Consider the following 18,932-nt stretch of genomic DNA (forward strand, 5'->3'; position numbering starts at 1 on the left):
AGGGTAGGAAGCATCCAGCATGGGAGAAAGATGTAGGCTGGGCAGCTAGGCCAGTGTAGTCTTTCCACGTTCTTCTGCCTACTTTTATTCTGGCCATGCTGGCAGCCGATTAGGTTGTGCCCACCCAGATTGAGGGTGGGTCTGCCTTTCCCACTCTGCTGACTCACGTGTTAATCTCCTTTGGCAACATCCTCAAAACACACCCAGGATCAATACTTTACATGCTTCAATCCATTCAAGTTGACACTCGATATTAACCATCATAGGGTGTATGTAGATCCCGGGTCCCTCCTGACTTGGGTTGCCAGCTATTTTTTTCCACTTTGAGGATCTCTCACTTCCTATTAGAAGCCTAGTGCGGTTTTTTTGTTTCATTTTGTTTTGTTTTTATTTGTTCCTTTCATGTAATTTGGCTTCTGGTTTTCCTGGACAGTTGGTTTAAGGATAATTGCCAGGTTGATTGTTGAAAACCATGTTTTAATTGTCTCTGGGAAATTCCTTTCTCATCGATGGGAAAGTCAGCAGCTATGCACTGGCACAACGGTTAGGCGTGTGGCCTGGGAAACTAGAGCTGGCTCCTGTGTGAGTTCACACCTCGTGATAACAGATAACAGACAAGTTCATGGTTTCTTTATGCTTCTGTCTCCTTCACTGTAACACGAGGGTGATAGTGGTACCTGCCTCAGAGGGTTTCTATGAGGACTAAAACGGCTCATGCCTGTAATTAACTCAGCACGATGTCTGGTACATGGACAGTACTTAGTAAATACTCGCTACCATCCATGTTATTATATTTCTCTCTGCGTTGATCAGTGAGTCATTGGAAAGGTGCACATGTACCCCAAACCTCAATGAACGTGCCCACAGCTTTGCTGTCTAGCACCCAGCATGTCTGGGGGACCATGGCCCTCCCCTCCGTGCCTCTCTCTCTTCCTGGGCCACACACCCTACCCTATTCTATGGCATTTGCGTCACTCCCACCTTCAGGTACCATCTCCTTTCCTTTCTCAGTTATGCATTTCTCTTCCCAAGTGCTACGGACAGCTATTGGTCTGCTTCAGGCAAGGGCTCTTAGAAGCAGAAACCTTACTTTGGGGCTGAGTCTTGCTTCCTGCAGGTGTCTAGCAGTACCCATCTCTAGGATGGACTCTGTTTACAAGCCACTTACTGCAAATGATCTCTGTGCGGACCTAATGATGCTAAAATCACCCAAGTGCGGATGGAAAAAAATTAATCTAAAATCAAACTCCAGTGTGCAGATGGGTAGAGTAAAATAAACCAAATTTAAAAGGATTGGAAATTGGTTCTCTCTTATCTCTTTCAAAGCACAAGTGGAATTCTTTGCAGGATGAGTGGGGTAATTTCCAAGTCTCCTTCCAACGATAACATTCCACGACCCCATAAGAAGTTCAGGAGGTGTCTGGGGAGGGGTGATTGGAAAGGAAGCGGTAGGCTGATATTTGTAATCAGGGCTGTCATGTCACTACTGACGCTTTGTGTTTCCAACCCTTTGCTTTTGCTCTCAGGGAAGGCCGCTCAAATGCCCAAATCAGAGATTACCAAAGAATCGGCGATGTCATGCTGAAGAACATTCAGGGCATGAAGGTGAGCTGGTTGAGATTTGGGTGGAGCAAGGTTCACCAAGGAAAATCGAGCGGGGCTGCCATGGGCGTAGGCTGTAAGCCATTTCCATCAGCGTGCATCACCTGATTTGACTCTCTACACCAAGCTTGTCCAACCCGCCGCTGACCAGCAGCTTACAGCCCAGGACGGCTTTGAATGTGGCCCAACACAAATTCATAAACTTTCTTAAAACATTATGAGATTTTCTTTTTGGTGATTTTTGGGTTTTTTTTTTTCTTTGCTCATCAGCTGTCGTTAGTGTTAGTGTATTTCATTTGTGACCCAAGACAATTCTTCTTCTTCTAATGTGGTCCAGGGAAGCCAAAAGATTGGACACCCCGGTCTAATCTAAGGCACATCAGGAAGATGGCTGTTTGGCAAACCCTTCTCCAGCCTTTCTAGATAATTTTATTTCAAAGCATGAATGAAAATCCAATGACTTTAGTGAAAGCATTTTTAGTAGGTTTGTTTCGAAAGTTTTGCATTGTACCCAAAACAACAAGGGTTTTCTGTGAACGGATGATTCAAAACTTCAAAAAAAAAAAAAGATGTAGACAAACATTGACTGAACATTTCATGTTCAGTCAGTTGTTTTGGTTTCTTCTAATAACCATGACAAAAATGTTAGATTCAGAGCTATGTAGGTATTTCAGTAAATTCTATGACTTTAAATCAGTGTACGAGGCAAATATGGTTTTTTTTTTGTTTGGTTGGTTTTGTTGTTGTTGTTGTTGTTTTTGAGATGGAGTTTTGCTCTTGTTGCCCAGGCTGGAGTGCAGTGGCGCGATCTCGGCTCACTGCAGCCTCCGCCTCCCAGGTTCAAGTGATTCTCCTGCCTCAGCTTCCCAAGTAGCTGGGACTACAGGTGCGCGCCACCACACCCAGCTAATTTTTGTGTTTTTAGTAGATATGGGGTTTATGTTGGCCAGGCTGGTCTCGAACTCTTGACCTTGGGTGATCCACCCGCCTCGGCCTCCCAAAGTGCTGGGATTATAGGCATGAGCCATCATGCCTGGTCACAAATATGTTTTTAATCATCCACCAATATCTACAATCAATGACATAAAAGTGAAAGTATATCCAAAGAAGTCAATAAATATTAAACTAATACTCTACCACATTTAAAAAGTCTGCTCCATCTCTTATATCTGAAATCTTCCTTTTGTTTTCATTTGAATCCATTAATAATTCCTGTAACATACAATGTTTTAATTCACACAGCGTCTCTTTTGAATACACCGGTACTCACATTTTAAAGCCATCTTCCTGAATCTTAACTGCCCAGAGCCTGTATGACAACCTTAAAAACTAATAACTGCCCAGAGAAGCTAGCAACCCCCTAAAGAAGGTGCTCATACTGCCCCCATTTCAGTCCATCCATCCACCTGTCCATCCACGCAGTGCTAACTGAGCACCTACTATACACAAGACACTCATAGAATGAAATTAACGTTAGGGTTTGTCTTAATTCCCATAAACCTAGCTAAGTGGGTTAGCGTTTAGTTTTTTCCCATTAAAATGATGTATCTCAGCCGGGTGTGGTGGCTCATGCCTCTGATCCTAGCAATTTGGGAGGCTAAGATGGAAGGATTGCTTTGAGCCCACAAGTTTGAGACCAGCCTAGACAACATAGCAAGGCTTGTATCTATGAAAAATAAAAAACATTAGCTAAGAGTGATGGTAAGTGCCTGTAGTCCAGCTACTCAGGGGGCTGAGGGGAGAGGATCACTTGAGCCCAGCAGGTCGATGCTGCAGTGAGCCATGATCGCGCCACTGCACTCGAGTCTGGGCAACAGAGCAAGACCCTGTCTCAAAAATAAATAATAAATAAAGATGAATCTCGTGAGGGAGAGACAAGGGGAGGATGGTCGGTGGGTAGCACAGAAAAGACAGCATCAAATGCCACTTGAGAGATTTCCTGTCAATCTCTTTCTCTTAACAAAGAGCACGGTAACATTGACTGGATCCTGAGGTATTGTTTGTTTTTTTCACTGTGTTCAAACAGCAACCCTTTGCAATTTGAGGCAATACCAGAGAGAGACCGTAGAAGTGATCAGGGTTGCAGAATCCTACGCAAAAAAAGAAAAGCAAGAGTTACCTAAGATGTTCCCATAGCCACAGTATTTTGAATGGCATGAGCTACGGCTGAGGCACAACATTCAGATAGAAGGAAAACAGACATCTTTTCCACTTTCCATGGGAGTTACTGAAGTTAATGTATTTTATCTTTCAAAGCAATTTTAGCTTTACAGAAAACTAGAGGAGAAAGTACAGAGTTCTCATATTCTTCCCTCCACCCCTAAACACACAGTGTCCCCTGCTATTAGCCTTTTGCATTGGCGTGGTGCACGTGTGGAAACTGATGAATCAATATTGACAAGGTTGACCATTAGGGCTCCCTCTCGGTGGTGTACATTCTATGGGTGTTGACAAATATATAATGACAGGGATCCACAGAACAGTTTCCCTGCCCTAAAACTTCCCTAGGCTCTACCTGTTCATCCCCCTTAGATGCCCCTCAAATCCCTGGCAACCACTGATCTTTTACCATCTCCATAGTTTTGTCTTTCCAGATGTCACATAGCTGGGATCAGATAGGATGTAGTCACTGCAGACCGGCTTCGTTTGCTTTTCAAAAATGTCCTTTTTCCTCTCTCATGTAACAGGACGCTGTTTCTGTTGTTCTCTCCCATCTTTTCCCTCTTTTCACATGCTCTGTACTTTTTCTCGGGCCGTTCTGGTTTCTCAGCTTTTCTCCCTGTGTTCTTCAATCTGAGATCACAGCTTCCCAGGGGGGCACCCTCTTCAAGGAGGCTTGGACTCTGGTGTGGGCCTTTAGGGACAGCAGCAGAGACCTGCCAGGCTTATCTCCACCCGCGAGGACAGTCCCCAGTGTGGTGCTGTTCAGCAAGTGTCCTTCGTGCCTCCTCCAGGTTGTGTGCCAACTCCCACTGCTGCTTTCCCTCAGAGGCTGACATCCCACCCTCCCCTCCCCTAACCCAGCGCAGAAGACCACCTAAAAATACACCTGACATCCGCTCCTGGTGCTCTTTCTCCTCGGTCTGGGGAGCTGGCATTTCTGCATTCAGCCAGCTTCCCCTGCTTTGCTGGCATCTCAGGAGTGTGCTGATGCCATGAGCGTTTATAGCATGGAGCTCTGTGCAAGCAAAATAAAAATAGACGGAGAGGTTGTTGAGAGTCACTGGCAGCCTTTTTGAGAAGTTAGTTGGGGTTTTTTTTAATTGCTGTTTTTATTGTTTTAAAGAATTTCTATAAAGCATGGAGGGGCACAGCAGAAGTTTCCAGAAATGTGAGAAGCCCAGGCCAGCACTGTTGTCCAAATGCGGGAAAGAGCCTGCAGTGTCTTTCCCGCTTCACTCCCACCCCCGACCCGTGCACTCACCTGCTGTCATCAGTCTCTGCCTGATCGGCTCTTCCCAGACTCTGCACACAGGAGTGAGGTCACACAACCAAGGGAGGGTAGTCGAGGGTCCTTAACCACCTCCAGAGAGTCAGAGACACCCAAATCAGGATCTCCAGCCCACGCTGTGAATGTCCACCTGCACACATCCATCCAGACACACAAAAACACTTGGAAATCAATGCAAAGAAAGGGCCTTTCGTCCTGATCTTCACCTGCTTGGCAAGTGGGGACCTTCATTCCCTCCTGTATCGCCTGTCTCCCCAAGCTTCTACCACCTGTACCTCCTTCTGACACTTGTACCACTTTGCTCCTCCTGGCTCTCTGTTTTCTTCCTGCTAGGTGACCGGGCCAGCTTCCCAATGAGTCACCTTCCACCAACCCAGCCTCCCAACCCACTACTTAGATGATGGCTGGAGTCACTGTTCATACAACACAACACTGACTGTGCAAAGCCCTCCTGGTTTGTCTGTGGTTTGGAGAATGCAGTCCAAACTCTAAACCTAAAGAAGAAAGCCTCTACTCTAGTCCTGGGCCGTCTTTCCGGACCCTGCTCCCAACCTTTCACCTTCTACCCTGCCTTCTGGCCACCGTGAACCCCTGTCCTCCCAAGACCCCTGCCTTGTCCTGGGTGTGTGCATTGCTTCGTTTGCTCTTTAGTATATACAGGGAAGACCTTTGGACACCCACTGTGTATGCCAGGCCCCCAAGGATGTGACGACATGCCAGGATGTTACCATGATGATGCCCTCTCTCAAAATCAAATAGGGGACCACACGTGTGATAGTATTGCACAGAGCGACACACACATGCACGCACATGCATGCACACACATGGAAGAGCATGTATAACTGGTGCAGTCTGAGTAAGCTCTGTGGGCTGTACCAATGTCAATTTCCTGGTGTTGATATCGTACTCTAGTTTTCCAGGATGTCACCATTGAGGGAGGCTGGGTGAGGGGTGCACAGTCTCTCCCTGTATGTTTCTTTGCAACTTCCTATGAATGTCTATTTCAAAATAGAAAGTCATGAAATCAACCCAGCAGGGAGGCTGTGTGGACAGACACAGCAGTGAGTGTGGGAGGATGCAGGAGTACAGAGCAGGGCAGGCCCCGGAGTAACCCCGAGGGATGGAGGGTCCTCATCAGGGGGCATTGTGTGCAGAGGCTCTGGGTGTGAGAGTGTGGTGCATTTGAATGCAAGGCGGTCAGTGGGTGGCTCAGGGTGAGTAGCAAGCATCAATGCCAGAGGTCAGAGGGATCCCGGCTTAAGGGGAGTCTGTTGAGTGGCATTGCGGAAAGTTCATTCAAGGGGCTCAACTCACAGTGAAGTGGAAGGGGCTGGAGACCACACAGCCGGAATGAGAACAGTGACCGTGAGAAAGAAGAAAAGGCCACATTTTCCGGAGGACAAATTGATAGGACTTGGGGACGGGTTCAGACAAAGAAAGAATGTGGAGTGTACCCCAGGTTTTAATGTCCTGAGTACCTGGCTGGTGGTGGTACCCATCCTGAAGTTAGAGAATAAACACGGGGGCCCCAGGTGAGGCAGGAGGAAGTGGACATGTGTCTGGACAGCTGTGTTTCCAGCTTTTTCCGGGGCATGGGAGTGGAAAAGCCGCTGAGGTTGGGCCATAGCCTGGATGAGAAATCTAGATCTGGTGCCGCATTTTCCTCTCTGACTTGGGCTACTCGCCTGTGCCAGATACTACCATAGGCTTTTCTACAAAAACAAGTCAATTATAAAACCTTTCATCATTTTGTGCCTTTTATATCTGTAGACATGTATACAAATATATACCCACATACATGATAGAAAAATCTAGATTTCGGGCCGGGCGTGGTGCCTCACGCCTGTACTCCCAGCACTTTGGGAGGCCAAGGTGGGAGGATCACTTGAGGCTAGGAGTTTGAGACCACCAGCCTGGGCAACATAGTGAGACCCTGTCTTTAAAAATAAATATATATATATTTTTTAATTAGCTGGGCATGGTGGCTCAAGCCTGCAGTCCCAGCTGCTCGAGGCTGAGGCAGGAGGATCCCTTGAGCCCAGGAGTTCGAGGCTGCAGTGAGCTGAGATTGTGCCACTGCACTCCAGCCTGGGCAATAGAGCGAGACCCTGTCACAAAAAATAAAAATTCAGATTTGGGAGTTACCAGCACATAGAGAGCAAGCCCACTCTGGGAGGTGATTATCAAGTGAGACTTGAAGAAAGCAACCTTGGCTTTTGTGTCCTGGGGTGTCCCCTGTCCCTTGCTCTCCCCCTATCTGCCTGGAAGTGTCCTTGCCTTGGGATTCCTCCCTCCCACCCAGGTGAATTCATTCCTCCTTTAATGCTCTGTCATCCAAGCGCTTACTCTATCCCCATCCCCACCATGACTGCAGGAGAGTCAGGGCGCTGTCTGACTCTCATCCATCTCCCCAGACCCAGCAGAGGAGGGGCTCCACATAGCTGCTTAGTTACTGTCTGAGCAGACAGGGCGAGGGAAGCAGAAATGTGGTTTTAAAACTACATAATGCTTACTGATGGATCCTGGGCTGTTTGTTATCTGATGACATTCAGAAGAAAACCACAGCCCTCCTTAAGGAGCTCCTGTTGATATATTTCTCCCCAGTTTTTCCAGGCTCGATTTTAAAGGAACATTTATACCTGTGATGTTGTATACATAGCTCATATATTTTATGATCCATGTGTATTTTAAACTGCTCAGTACCTTAATAGGCCTTTTTATTTCATCCTGAGAACTTAAGTGAAATAACAAAGAGTGAACTATGAACAACGTGAAATTTAAGGAAATTAAACAAGTCGTGAAATAGAGAGTGCAGGAGCGCTTCATTTCCCCAAGTGAAACTGGGCGGAACACAGGTGCGTCCCGTTCAGCTGAACAGGACCCTCCTCCTCTGTTGCCTCCCAAGCACCTGGCGGTTCACCTGTGGAAGCACAGCGAGGCCTTGGAGGCCCTGGAGAATGGGATCAAGAGCTCCCGGCGGCTGGAGAACTTCTGCAGAGACTTTGAGCTGCAGAAGGTGTGTTACCTACCGCTCAACACCTTCCTCCTGCGGCCACTGCACCGGCTCATGCACTACAAGCAGGTCCTGGAGCGGCTGTGCAAACACCACCCGCCGAGCCACGCCGACTTCAGGGACTGCCGAGGTGAGTGCCGGGAGCCTGCACCACCTGGTGCCCATGCCACGGTTCAGGCCGGTTGCTCCCAGACTGAGCCCAGCCAGGGAGGGGCTCCCCAGGGAGAGAGGTCAGCTGATGCTGGGCCCCAGGTTTTCATCAGGGCGGGCGGGCACTGGTTTTTACTCCTGCTCTGGTGTTTGGTTACATCTTGATTTTTTTTTTTTTGAGACTGAGTCTCACTCTGTTGCCCAGGCTGGAGTGCAATGGCACGATCTCGGCTCACTGCAACCTCCACCTCCCGGGTTCAAGCGATTCTCCTGCCTCAGCCTCTGGAGCGGCTAGGATTACAGGCGCCCGCCACCACGCCCGGCTAATTTTTGTATTTTTAGTAGAGACGGGGTTTCACCGTGTTGGTCAGGCTGGTCTCGAACTCCTGACCTTGTGATCCGCCCGCCTTGGCCTTCCAAAGTGCTGCGATTACAGGCGTGAGCCAGCCACTGTGCCCGGCCACATCCTGATCTTTCCATAAAGAAGGTGCTAATGATCGTCACGACCCCTTTCTTCCTTTCCCTCTTGCATGCATTTTCTCCTTTGGTCCCTGGGTGGTTTTGTGCAAAGATCCCTAGAGAAGATCCGCTTACAGTTAGCCCCCCCCGCCCCAGGAAGCTTGCTTCTACGCACGTGATGGAAACTCATCCCTCTGCCATGGCCACAAAACATAGCTTGTAACAAATCCTGTTGCTCATTGCTGTAATGTGCCCATCACCTAGAGAGGTTAAGGAACCTCCCAGAGTCACACAGCTTGGAGGGAAATGATTTGGAACCTAAACCTAGAACCCACGGTCACAACCATCCTGCCCTTCTATCTCATGGACAGTCCTACCCGCTCGCGCTTGCTCAGCCCCAGGCCAGGTACTGCGTATCTGATACTGTACCAATGTTCACACCGTTACTCCTTTAAGGACCCCTTTAGATCAATTGCATGATCCCATTTTACAGGGAGGGACGCTGAGACTCAGGGGAAGGGACTTGCAGGGTCACTCAGAGGTCAGAGCCACATTCCAGACCTGCATCTCCCACGGGGCCACGCGTGCTTTTCTGAACAGAAGTCGTTCTGTCTGGTGTCACAGTTGGTCTGTGGGTATCTGCCCTCCCTGGCCTGGCACGCGGAGCTGGCCCTGCGTAGGTGGCTCTTGCACAGGTGGCCCGAATCCGCACACCCACTAGGAGGGCAAGGCCCTTATTTCTTGCCTGAAATGTCAGAAACACCTCCCGACTCTTTGGCCAAACGTGTCATCTTTTTAAAAATCCATCTTCTTACACCTTGGCTTAAAACCTGGGTGACGGCTGACTGCCTCAGGGTAAAATCGAAAGTCTTCATGACCTGGTCTGGCCAGCTCTCACACCCCAGCTGCGCAGCGAGCACCTGTACTGGGCATGTGAGGGAGAAGGAACAGTGCGGCCCCTGACCTCACAGGACCCACTGGAGAGTCTGCAGGCAGGTACCTGGGTGCTGGAGGGCCTGCAGGCAGGTACCTGGGCAGTGGCAACCCTGCACTAGGGCCGTGAGAGAGGAGTGGATGGTGCACTTGGAGCCGGGCCATTAGGGGGGTGTTGGGGGGAATCTCGAAGCGAAATGGTGTCTAAGTTCAGAACTAAAATGTAAACGGGGGTTTTCCTGGGTGAAAGGAGGGTGTGGAGAATAGAGTTAGAAACAGCACAAGCTCAGGTTCAGAGGGGACAGAGACCGGAACATTGCCAAAAGCGTGCAGGACACAGGGAGAGCCACAAAGTGAGGCTGCGACAGAAAGCAGGGGCCACATCCCACTGCACCCCATGGACCCTGCAAAGCTGTAACCTAAGAGCAGAGGCTGAACAGGAAGCGTTTTAAGGAGGGAAACAGTGATACCAGGCTTGTTCTAGAAAAATCGTTGTTAATATCTAGAATATATGGCGGACTCCTACAAATTAGTTGTTAAAAAAGGCAACCCAATATGTAGAAGACTTGGCAAAGTAATTGAGACAGTGACAGTTCACAGAAGGGGAACACAAGTGCCTCCTGACATGGTTTGTCATTGACCATCTGTCTTTAAAACAAACCATGCTGGCCAGGGGTGGTGGCTCACACCTGTAATCCCAGCACTTTGGGAGGCCAAGACGGGAGGATCACTGGAGGCTGGGAGTTCAAGAGCAGCCTGGGCAACATAGTGAGACCTTGTCTCTACAAAAAATTTAAAAATTACAAGCATGCACCTATAGTGCCGGCTACTCAGGAGGCTGAGGTGTGAGGATCGCTTGAGCCCAGGAGTTGGAGGCTGCAGTAAGCTATGATTGCACCACAGCCCAGGCGACAGACCTAGACCCAGTCTCTAAAAACAAAAACCATGCTGCCTCTTGCCTCCACACCTTGGCGCATTCCGTTCCTTCTGCTTAGAGTCCTGGCCACCACCTCCTTGGCCTTTCCTGGCCACCACCTCCTTGGCCTTTCCTGGCCAGCTCTCTCTCGTCCTTTAAGCCTCAGCTTGTGCCTGGCACCTGATGTTGAGCTGACCTCCTGTCCGCCTTGTCCTGTCACACTGGCGTTGCCTGTGTGTTGGCCGAGCCCGGAGGAAAGGACGCAGGGCCCCTCCTGGCTCTGAGGACTCCTCAGATCTATCGCCCATGGGGGTGAGAGCGGTGTGTGGTTTTGCAGGCGCTGTCCTTGGCGGACTCATCCAGTTTCATTCTGCTATTTCTCTAAACAGTACCCAATGAGATAGGCTGCCCTTGATGATTGAGGGAAGAGAGTGCTAGCTAGCTTAAAGCATGAGGTGGCAGCACTGGAGGAGCCTAGATTTCCAGAGCTAGAGGGACACTGAGTGCCAAGGGCTGTTCCCAGCACGCCCCTGCCCATGAGCACCGGGGGCCAGGGTGCCATCATTCCATCATTTTCCTCTCAGAGCTCCCCACTACCCCCCAGCTCTGCCACTGAGCACTGGGTGCCAAGTAAATGTTTATTGGACCAAACTGGGTGGTAATGTCTGAAGATCGAGCAAGGCCTGGGATTTGTCGCTATGGCTGAGACCGCATTCTCGGATAAGCCCGGGAGAATTTAACTCGCATTGTTGCAGGAAGAAACAAAACTAAATGCTTCCCTTCCAACACTGAAATGCTGGGGGAAGGTGGTGAGAGAGGTATTTAGTGTTCTGAAGACTGAAGTTCAGTCAACAATTATTTCTTGCTTTTCTTGACCAAACTACCCAAGTGCTCAGCCGATGGGGACTTGAGTGCCACCCAAACTTGTCAGCCACTGGGGACTTGCGTGCCACCCAAGCTTGTATTAATCAGGCACTAGCTCCTTTTAAATATTGGATGTGCACCAGTATAGGGGAGCTGTGCCTCTATTGAAAAATAAAGGCCTGATGCGGTAGCTCATGCCTGTAATCCCAGCACTTTGGGCGGCCAAGGCGTGTGGATCGCCTGAGGTCAGGAGTTGGAGACCAGCCTAACCAACATGGTGAAACCTTGTCTCTACTAAAAATACAAAATTAGCCGGGCGTGGTGGCATGCACCTGTAATCCCAGCTACTCGGGAGGCTGAGGCAGGACAATCACTTGAACCTAGGAGGCAGAGGTTGCAGTGAGCTGAGATTGCGCCATTGCACTCCAGCCTGGGCAACAAGAGCAAAACTCTGTCTCAAACAAATAATAAAAGAAAAAATTTAAATTCTACACAATCATCTTGGTAAACAGTGTAATTTCCATACAAGACAGAACTGGGGTGTGGTGGAATGTTAGCTACCTGGAGTGATACTGACACTTCACAATATCAATTACACCTCCTCCCAAGGAGATGCCGACTTTGCTCCAGATTTTTCTATGGCCTCTTTGTGCTCACTGTGCCTTGTTCTTTCCGAGTAACAGGAGGGAAAAGAAAAGTCTCTACCCAGGGACAAAATTCAAGGCAGTCTTCTTCCCCCGTGTCTTTCCCTTCTAAGCGGTCAACAAGTCCGTCTAATTGAAGGACAGCTGTATGCCATGTAGCCATGCAGGGTTCACTTAGTTTCAAGATGCTAAAGTGAAGCAAATAAATACAGGAAATACACCATCAATTTTTATTACAGAGAAATAACACTGTTTTTGCTCAAAAGACACCTTTGAATACTGTGCAGGGACTGGAGTGATTTCCCTGCAGCGTTGAGCTGACAGCTGCTAGGGGAAGACCCCTGCCTGCCTTTCCCGCTGCAGACTGTGTGTGTCTTTCCTTCACAGCCGCTTTGGCAGGGATCACGGAGATGGTGGCACAGCTCCACGGTACGATGATCAAGATGGAGAATTTCCAGAAGCTGCACGAACTCAAGAAAGATTTGATTGGCATTGACAATCTTGTGGTTCCGGGAAGGGTAAGCAGCAGTGGCTTCACTATGCACTGTGGAGGGAGCAGAAAGGAGGCATCGGAGGGACTTACATTTGAACCTTTTGAAGAGAGACACTTGGAAAGCAAAATGTCCTCTTTCCATCCACCTGGGAGACAACTGGAAAAACACGACAGTGTTGTTAGTTCAGAATCATCGCATTCGGAGGAGATAAAGCAATCCTCTGACCTCACATTCTGCTTTTTCTCCTTACGGGGGTGATTCGCTTCTTTACCTTTTCCCTTACCGTATCCCACAGAAGAGTTGAGATTGCTTATTTTATTTTTTTTAAATGTACATAAATGAAAATGGAAAATTAAAAAAAAAAAAAAAGAATTAGGCAAATAGTAATAAAACCAGAAAGGTAGTGCATTAAATTATGCTAGAAATTCCCATGCAGGTATGAAGTGTTTGTTTAAAATTCAATCTTCCATATATAATTTAACTTGAGTTCAAAATTAAAATACCAAATCTTAGCTGGAAAGCAATTCCAGGAGAGATGCAAGTTCACTGACACTGTGGCCTTCCCCTCCCCAGCCTCCTGCCTGAGATGCAGGTGATTCCTACTCGACAGGGCTTCCCGCACACACTCCTTCCAGGCCAGTGACAATGTGGAGGACAGGAACAAAGCCTGCCTTCTCCACTTCCCTTCCTAGAAAGCCGTCATCACCCAGGAATCAAACGTATCATTCAGTTGCTACGTCTCATCAAATCTCTCTCTGGGATCTTTACCCTGTGGCGCCCCCATTTCAAACCCTACGTCACCCAGGTCGAGAGACAACTCACTGTAGCTGCTTTGATCTGCTGCTGCAGGATCCAGTATCTCAGGGACTTTTAGTCTTTTCCAACAGGCAGCTGCCCTGGAAACTTTACATCTGTAACTCGGGGCAGGGGAGGGAAGCTCTCCGTGTATTGGAGCATTTCTGTCAGGAAGCCTAATTACAAAACTGACCAGAAGCCACGTTGTGAGAGATTGTCAGAAGAGCCGTGCGCGGTAAGCGCTGGCAGAAATTAGAGCTGGGATTGCCTCAGCTCTGCTGCTGAGAAGATCCTGCCAGGCCTCGGCACTTAATGACCTTATTTACCCATCCACACAGAACCCTCAGAAAAGCCCTGTGGAATCGATGTAATTTTCTCTCAGCTTTGAAAGTTATAAAATATTTAGCATCTCATGCTACATGGTCAACAGACCACTGATAAAGAATTCCTTATTTTGAGGAAATGTTTTCCACTGCAATGGAAAGAGCCTTGGATTGGAGGAGGTGGCCCTGGGTTCAAAGTCTCGCTGTACCAGAACCAGGGCGGCGGGGGACCATGTCACATGGAGACCATGGCCTCTCCCTCATAGGTCAAGATCAAATGAGATTTGCTATGTGAAAATGACATAATACATATTAATTATCTTCCTTTTCCCCCACCTACATTTAATTGAAGAGATGAAACGTACCCGTAGTATAGTGGCATTAATTACATTGCACTGCACAATGGAAAGCATTTTGCTCTGTCACACACTGGCTGACCAGGTGATCATGGGCAAGTTTCTTAATCATTTGCCCCTCAGTCTCCTTATCTGAAAAATGGGAATAATGATATTGAAGGTACAGGCTCACGTCTGGAGCTCCTGTAATCACTCTGTGTCGCAGGTGATCAGTGACTATGAGGCTGGTGGTGCAGGCGGTAAGAATTATTTACTAAGACAGTTGTAGATAAAGAAAGGCAGGCTTATTCGAGAAGTAGGAAAACACATTGCCAGAAAGCAACAGCAAGAGAGGAGCTGGCTGCAAGGAGACAAAGGCTTGCTGGGGATTTTTACCGGGTGGTGTCTGTGCTGTGTGCCAAGGAGGGCTTTGTGCAGTGTGATAACGCTGCGGTTGCAGCAAACTCGCATTTTTCTATCAGCCAAGGGTCTGGTGATAGCTGGGCGCAGGGAGACGGTGAATTATCCGTGCAGGAGGGCTGTGTCCTGGACCATGTAGAAAGGCAGACCTGTATAGCTTCTCTGCTTTGTCTTTTTGCTTTCTCTCGGTCCCACCAGCCTAGTTCCTTTTCCCTTATTAGGACTCCACACTTAGGACACGCCAGGCGCATCCCATGTGCTCCAGAGAGGAGGCCACTGTTATTAGTAATGGTGAAGATGGAATTGGGGTACTCCTTCCTAAGCTCAGATGATCCCCTGATTCTTCCACTCATCAGGCCGCCTCACATCCACTCATTGTTTCAAGTCAACCCTGAGCAGAATGGGAAGGTGGGATCGGAGGCCCCTGAGGTAGCACGTTCTGGAAGTAGATGGTGGCGATGGTGGGGCTACCTTGTGAATCCACGAAGGCCACACATGCTCAGTGTTTCGTGGATTCTACCACAATTTAAAAATGATCTTTTTGTTTTTAAGTGCTTGTGCCCCTGCGATCCATGTCCTCAAGAGTGTACAGCCCCGGGGAGGATGTCACTCGGGATGCAGAAGTGCCTTGGACACATCTGCCTCTCACTCCTTTATCCTCATCACAGTTACTGCTTATTGAGAAGCGGGTTTTCAGTCATGGAGAAGCTTCCTCCAGCCACGGTGCTCCCATGTGGCCTCTTGGTCCTCAAGGGTCCCTTGCTGCCACTTTTTATAGCCTCTTTCTTCTTTGAGAACTGCTTGGGGTCCTTCTGATCTCCCTCACCATGGGGAGCCCTGGGGATCCTGGGGTTACACGTATGGTCCTCAGAGAGGCCCAGGCACTCTTGAACCCGACCGTCAGTATCCTTTGCTGGGGGAGCTGCTGGTGGTACCCTCCCCGTACCTTCCTGGGAAGGAGACAGGTGATCCCTAGAGAGGGTTTAGCACAGCACCTGGGGCAGAGCAAGCGTGCAATGAATCGCAGCTGAGTGCTGTAACTTCCACCATGCAAGGGACCCAGGTGGGAGGAAGCCAGTAGGTTTGCAGACTTGCAGTCCGTTCTTGGGGTCTGCACACTCGCAGTCAGCCCTCGGGGTCCGCACGCTCGCAGCCAAGCCCTCCGTTCTGTCTCCCCGCAGGAGTTCATCCGTCTGGGCAGCCTCAGCAAGCTCTCGGGGAAGGGGCTCCAGCAGCGCATGTTCTTCCTGGTGAGTGGAGAGAGCGGCTTGTCCTCACAAGGATTGTGTCACCTGGGCAAGCAAGGCACCCAAGTGAGGGACCTGGGGTAGAGGAGGAGCAGCCAGAGGTGCCCAGGCCCAAGTTGTTGAGGACAGCGAAGGCACAGCTGAGGACAGGGAATGCTAGAGGGAGGCCTGCTATCCAAACGTGGTCTCACCTCCACACACTTCTGGTTCCTCTAGTTCAACGACGTCCTGCTGTACACAAGCCGGGGGCTGACGGCCTCCAATCAGTTTAAAGTCCACGGCCAGCTCCCGCTCTACGGCATGACGGTGAGTATAGCGCAGGCTCAAGGCCAGGGCCTGTCCTTGGGGGCAGCAGGTGCGGGCGCTGCTGACCCGGCGATGGGGAGGGGAAGGGAGAGACTGGATAGGAAGGGAGAGGGTGGCCCGTGTCATCTTGGTTACAAGACCTGGGCTCAGAGACCATCGAAGACCATGCAACCCTTTTACCTAAAAGATCGAGCCTTCTAGGGCTTCTCTAGCGGGGCTCTGGGGACACGGCTCCTTCTCCTGCACATGGGATGTGCGGGTCCATTATAGAATCGAGTGAAGGGGCAAGCTGACGAGGCCACGTGGCATGAACTCGCCTCCCACCGCCTGCGCTTGGCCCCAGGGACCCCGACAGTCCTCTCCACACACAAGAATGACAGTGCCCGTTCCCTGGAACTGGGCTGGCCACCTCGTCCTCCGCTGAGTTGGCTTGGGGCTGCCTCCTGTCCCCCCTTGGCAGACAGGTGTAGAGGGCGCCTGGGCCTGGGATGTGGCCCTCTGGCTGGTGCCCACGCTGTCCTCCGGGATTAGAGAGAGGGAGGTTTGTGGGCTTTGCCAAAAACATTCAGTTTTTGCTGCGATCCTCCTGTCGCCTTTCCGATTTTGGTTTTTCCGACTCAAGAGTGCCTTCTCCCTCTGTGGGGCTCTGGGCCTCCTGAGCCCTGCTCAGTGGCACCCCTCCTTTTCCGAGTTGCCTGGCTGCCAGCTCGGGGATGTTTGGAAGTGCATCACATGCCTCACGGTGACATTATCTTCTCTTGCCCGCAGATTAAGGAGAGCGAAGACGAGTGGGGGGTGCCCCACTGCCTGACCCTCCGGGGCCAGTGGCAGTCCATCATCGTGGCCGCCAGGTAACTCGGGAGCCCGCCCCTTGCCTGTTTCCCCTTTGATGTGCTGTGGTCTGAACACCTGACGCGTCTCTGTCTCCAGTTCTCGGTCTGAGATGGAGAAGTGGGTTGAGGACATCCAGATGGCCATTGACCTGGCAGAGAAGAACAGCAGCCTCGCCCCTGAGTTCCTGGCCAGCAGCCCCCCTGACAACAGTGAGTGTGGCCAGGGCAGCTTTCCCATGCAGGGGTCTGGTTCACGGAGGGACAGCATTTTTGCATCTAAAGCCACCCCATCGGCTGGGCCTCACATCCGTGGTGTACATTTGTGTTTAAAGCCAAAGATCAAGACAGTTCTTTCTCCTAAAAGTAAAACCCTGAAATCAGCATGAGGGAGCTGGGAAGTCACCTTTTCTGGGCCGGCATTTACCCTTGTCCGGGGAGAGAACATCAGGCTGTCCACACCCAGAGTGAGGGCTGTAGTCCACACACCCGGGAGGGGCCGGGGCTCCGTGGCTGGAGCTGCAGGATCCATCGGTGCCTCATTAGATTCTGGTTGGGCACCACAGGTTGTGACTGCTGTGAGCCCCCCAACCTTCCAGCACCTCAGAGGGTATCAGGAAGGGGTGCTGGGAGGAAAGATCAGAAGTGCTGCCTTTTGTCCCATCCTGCAGAGTCCCCTGATGAAGCCACCGCGGCTGACCAGGAGTCAGAGGATGACCTGAGCGCCTCGCGCACATCGCTGGAGCGCCAGGCCCCGCACCGTGGCAACACAATGGTGCATGTGTGCTGGCACCGCAACACCAGCGTCTCCATGGTAGACTTCAGCGTTGCAGTGGAGGTACGCGGGGGCAGGGCAGCTCTGGTTCCCAGCTTGTGCTGGCCCAGGCAGAACCCAGGCAAACTTCTGGGCCAGGGGCTTGAGGGAGGCTGGCACCATGGGTGGCCCCACCCACCCGCGGTGGCTGAGCAGGGAAGGATCAACGCTGGGCCCCCTTTGGAGCCCGCCGGAGGTATCCCCGCAGGTGGTGCTGAGTGGGCGCCAACCTTCCACAAATGCAATCATGTCTCTTGGTACTCATCAGTCCTGCTGCCGTCCACAAGATCGTCTTCTCTGATTCTTCGCCTGTTTTCTTGCCTCTCATGCAGTTAGCCTAGAACACAGGTGCCCAGGGCATAGCTGCTAGACAGTTCCATAGCTGTCATGTCCTGAACCGCCCCACGGGAATCGGGTGCATGGCAGGGAGGAGAGTCTGCACGATGGCAAGCAGGTGCCAGCCAAAGCCAGCGTCTTGGTTCATGGAAGAACCCGAGGAGAAGGGGACGCAGGCTCTGAAGCCAGCCCCGTGGAGGGGCAGAAAGCGGGTGATCCCTCTCCTCCCCATCATGAGGGTCACAGCAGACACTTCTGTGACAAAAGACAGGCTAACAAGGGAAAAGCATGACCAGTTTATTTCATCGTCATTTTACATGACATGGGAGCCTTCAGAATGAAGACCCAGAGGTCCGGCGAAAACCGTCTTTTTTTTTTTTTTTTTAATTAAGTATTTATTGATGATTCTTGGGTGTTTCTCGGAGAGGGGGATATGGCAGGGTCATAGGATAATAGTGGAGAGAAGGTCAGCAGATAAACACATGAACAAAGGTCTCTGGTTTTCCTAGGCAGAGGTCCCTGCGGCCTTCTGCAGTGTTTGTGTCCCTGGGTACTTGAGATTAGGGAGTGGTGATGACTCTTAAAGAGCATGCTGCCTTCAAGCATCTGTTTAACAAAGCACATCTTGCACCGCCCTTAATCCATTTAACCCTGAGTTGACACAGCACATGTTTCAGAGAGCATGGGGCTGGGGGAAAGGCCATAGATCAACAGCATCCCAAGGCAGAAGAATTTCTCCTAGTCAGAGCAAAATGGAGTCTCCTATGCCCACCTCTTTCTACACAGACACAGCAACAATCTGATCTCTCCTTCCTTTCCCCACACTTCCTCCCCTTCTTTTCAACAAAACCGCCATCGTCCTCATGGCCCGCTCCCGATGGTCGCTGTCTCTTCGGAGCTGTTGGGTACACCTCCCAGACAGGGCGGCCAGGCAGAGGCGCGCCTCACCTCCCAGACAGGGCGGCCAGGCAGAGGTGCTCCTCACTTCCTCCCAGACGGG

The 18,932-nt window shown here is 50.5% G+C and overlaps 1 protein-coding gene across 5 annotated transcripts in view; it reads left to right on the plus strand.

Moving 5' to 3' along the window:
- Positions 1-18,932, plus strand: part of FARP1 (FERM, ARH/RhoGEF and pleckstrin domain protein 1) — a 313,748-nt gene that overhangs the window by 286,163 nt on the left and 8,653 nt on the right. For all 5 annotated transcript variants that reach the window (XM_054446398.2, XM_054446402.2, XM_063651069.1 and 2 more), the window contains 8 exons: positions 1,527-1,605; positions 7,959-8,196; positions 12,420-12,550; positions 15,581-15,649; positions 15,863-15,952; positions 16,721-16,803; positions 16,883-16,995; positions 17,454-17,620. In XM_054446398.2, the coding sequence (XP_054302373.2) occupies positions 1,527-1,605; positions 7,959-8,196; positions 12,420-12,550; positions 15,581-15,649; positions 15,863-15,952; positions 16,721-16,803; positions 16,883-16,995; positions 17,454-17,620 (970 nt within the window). The remainder of the gene's footprint in view (positions 1-1,526; positions 1,606-7,958; positions 8,197-12,419; positions 12,551-15,580; positions 15,650-15,862; positions 15,953-16,720; positions 16,804-16,882; positions 16,996-17,453; positions 17,621-18,932) is intronic.

This window comes from Pongo pygmaeus, chromosome 14, assembly GCF_028885625.2.
Source record: "Pongo pygmaeus isolate AG05252 chromosome 14, NHGRI_mPonPyg2-v2.0_pri, whole genome shotgun sequence".
Taxonomy (NCBI): domain Eukaryota; kingdom Metazoa; phylum Chordata; class Mammalia; order Primates; family Hominidae; genus Pongo; species Pongo pygmaeus.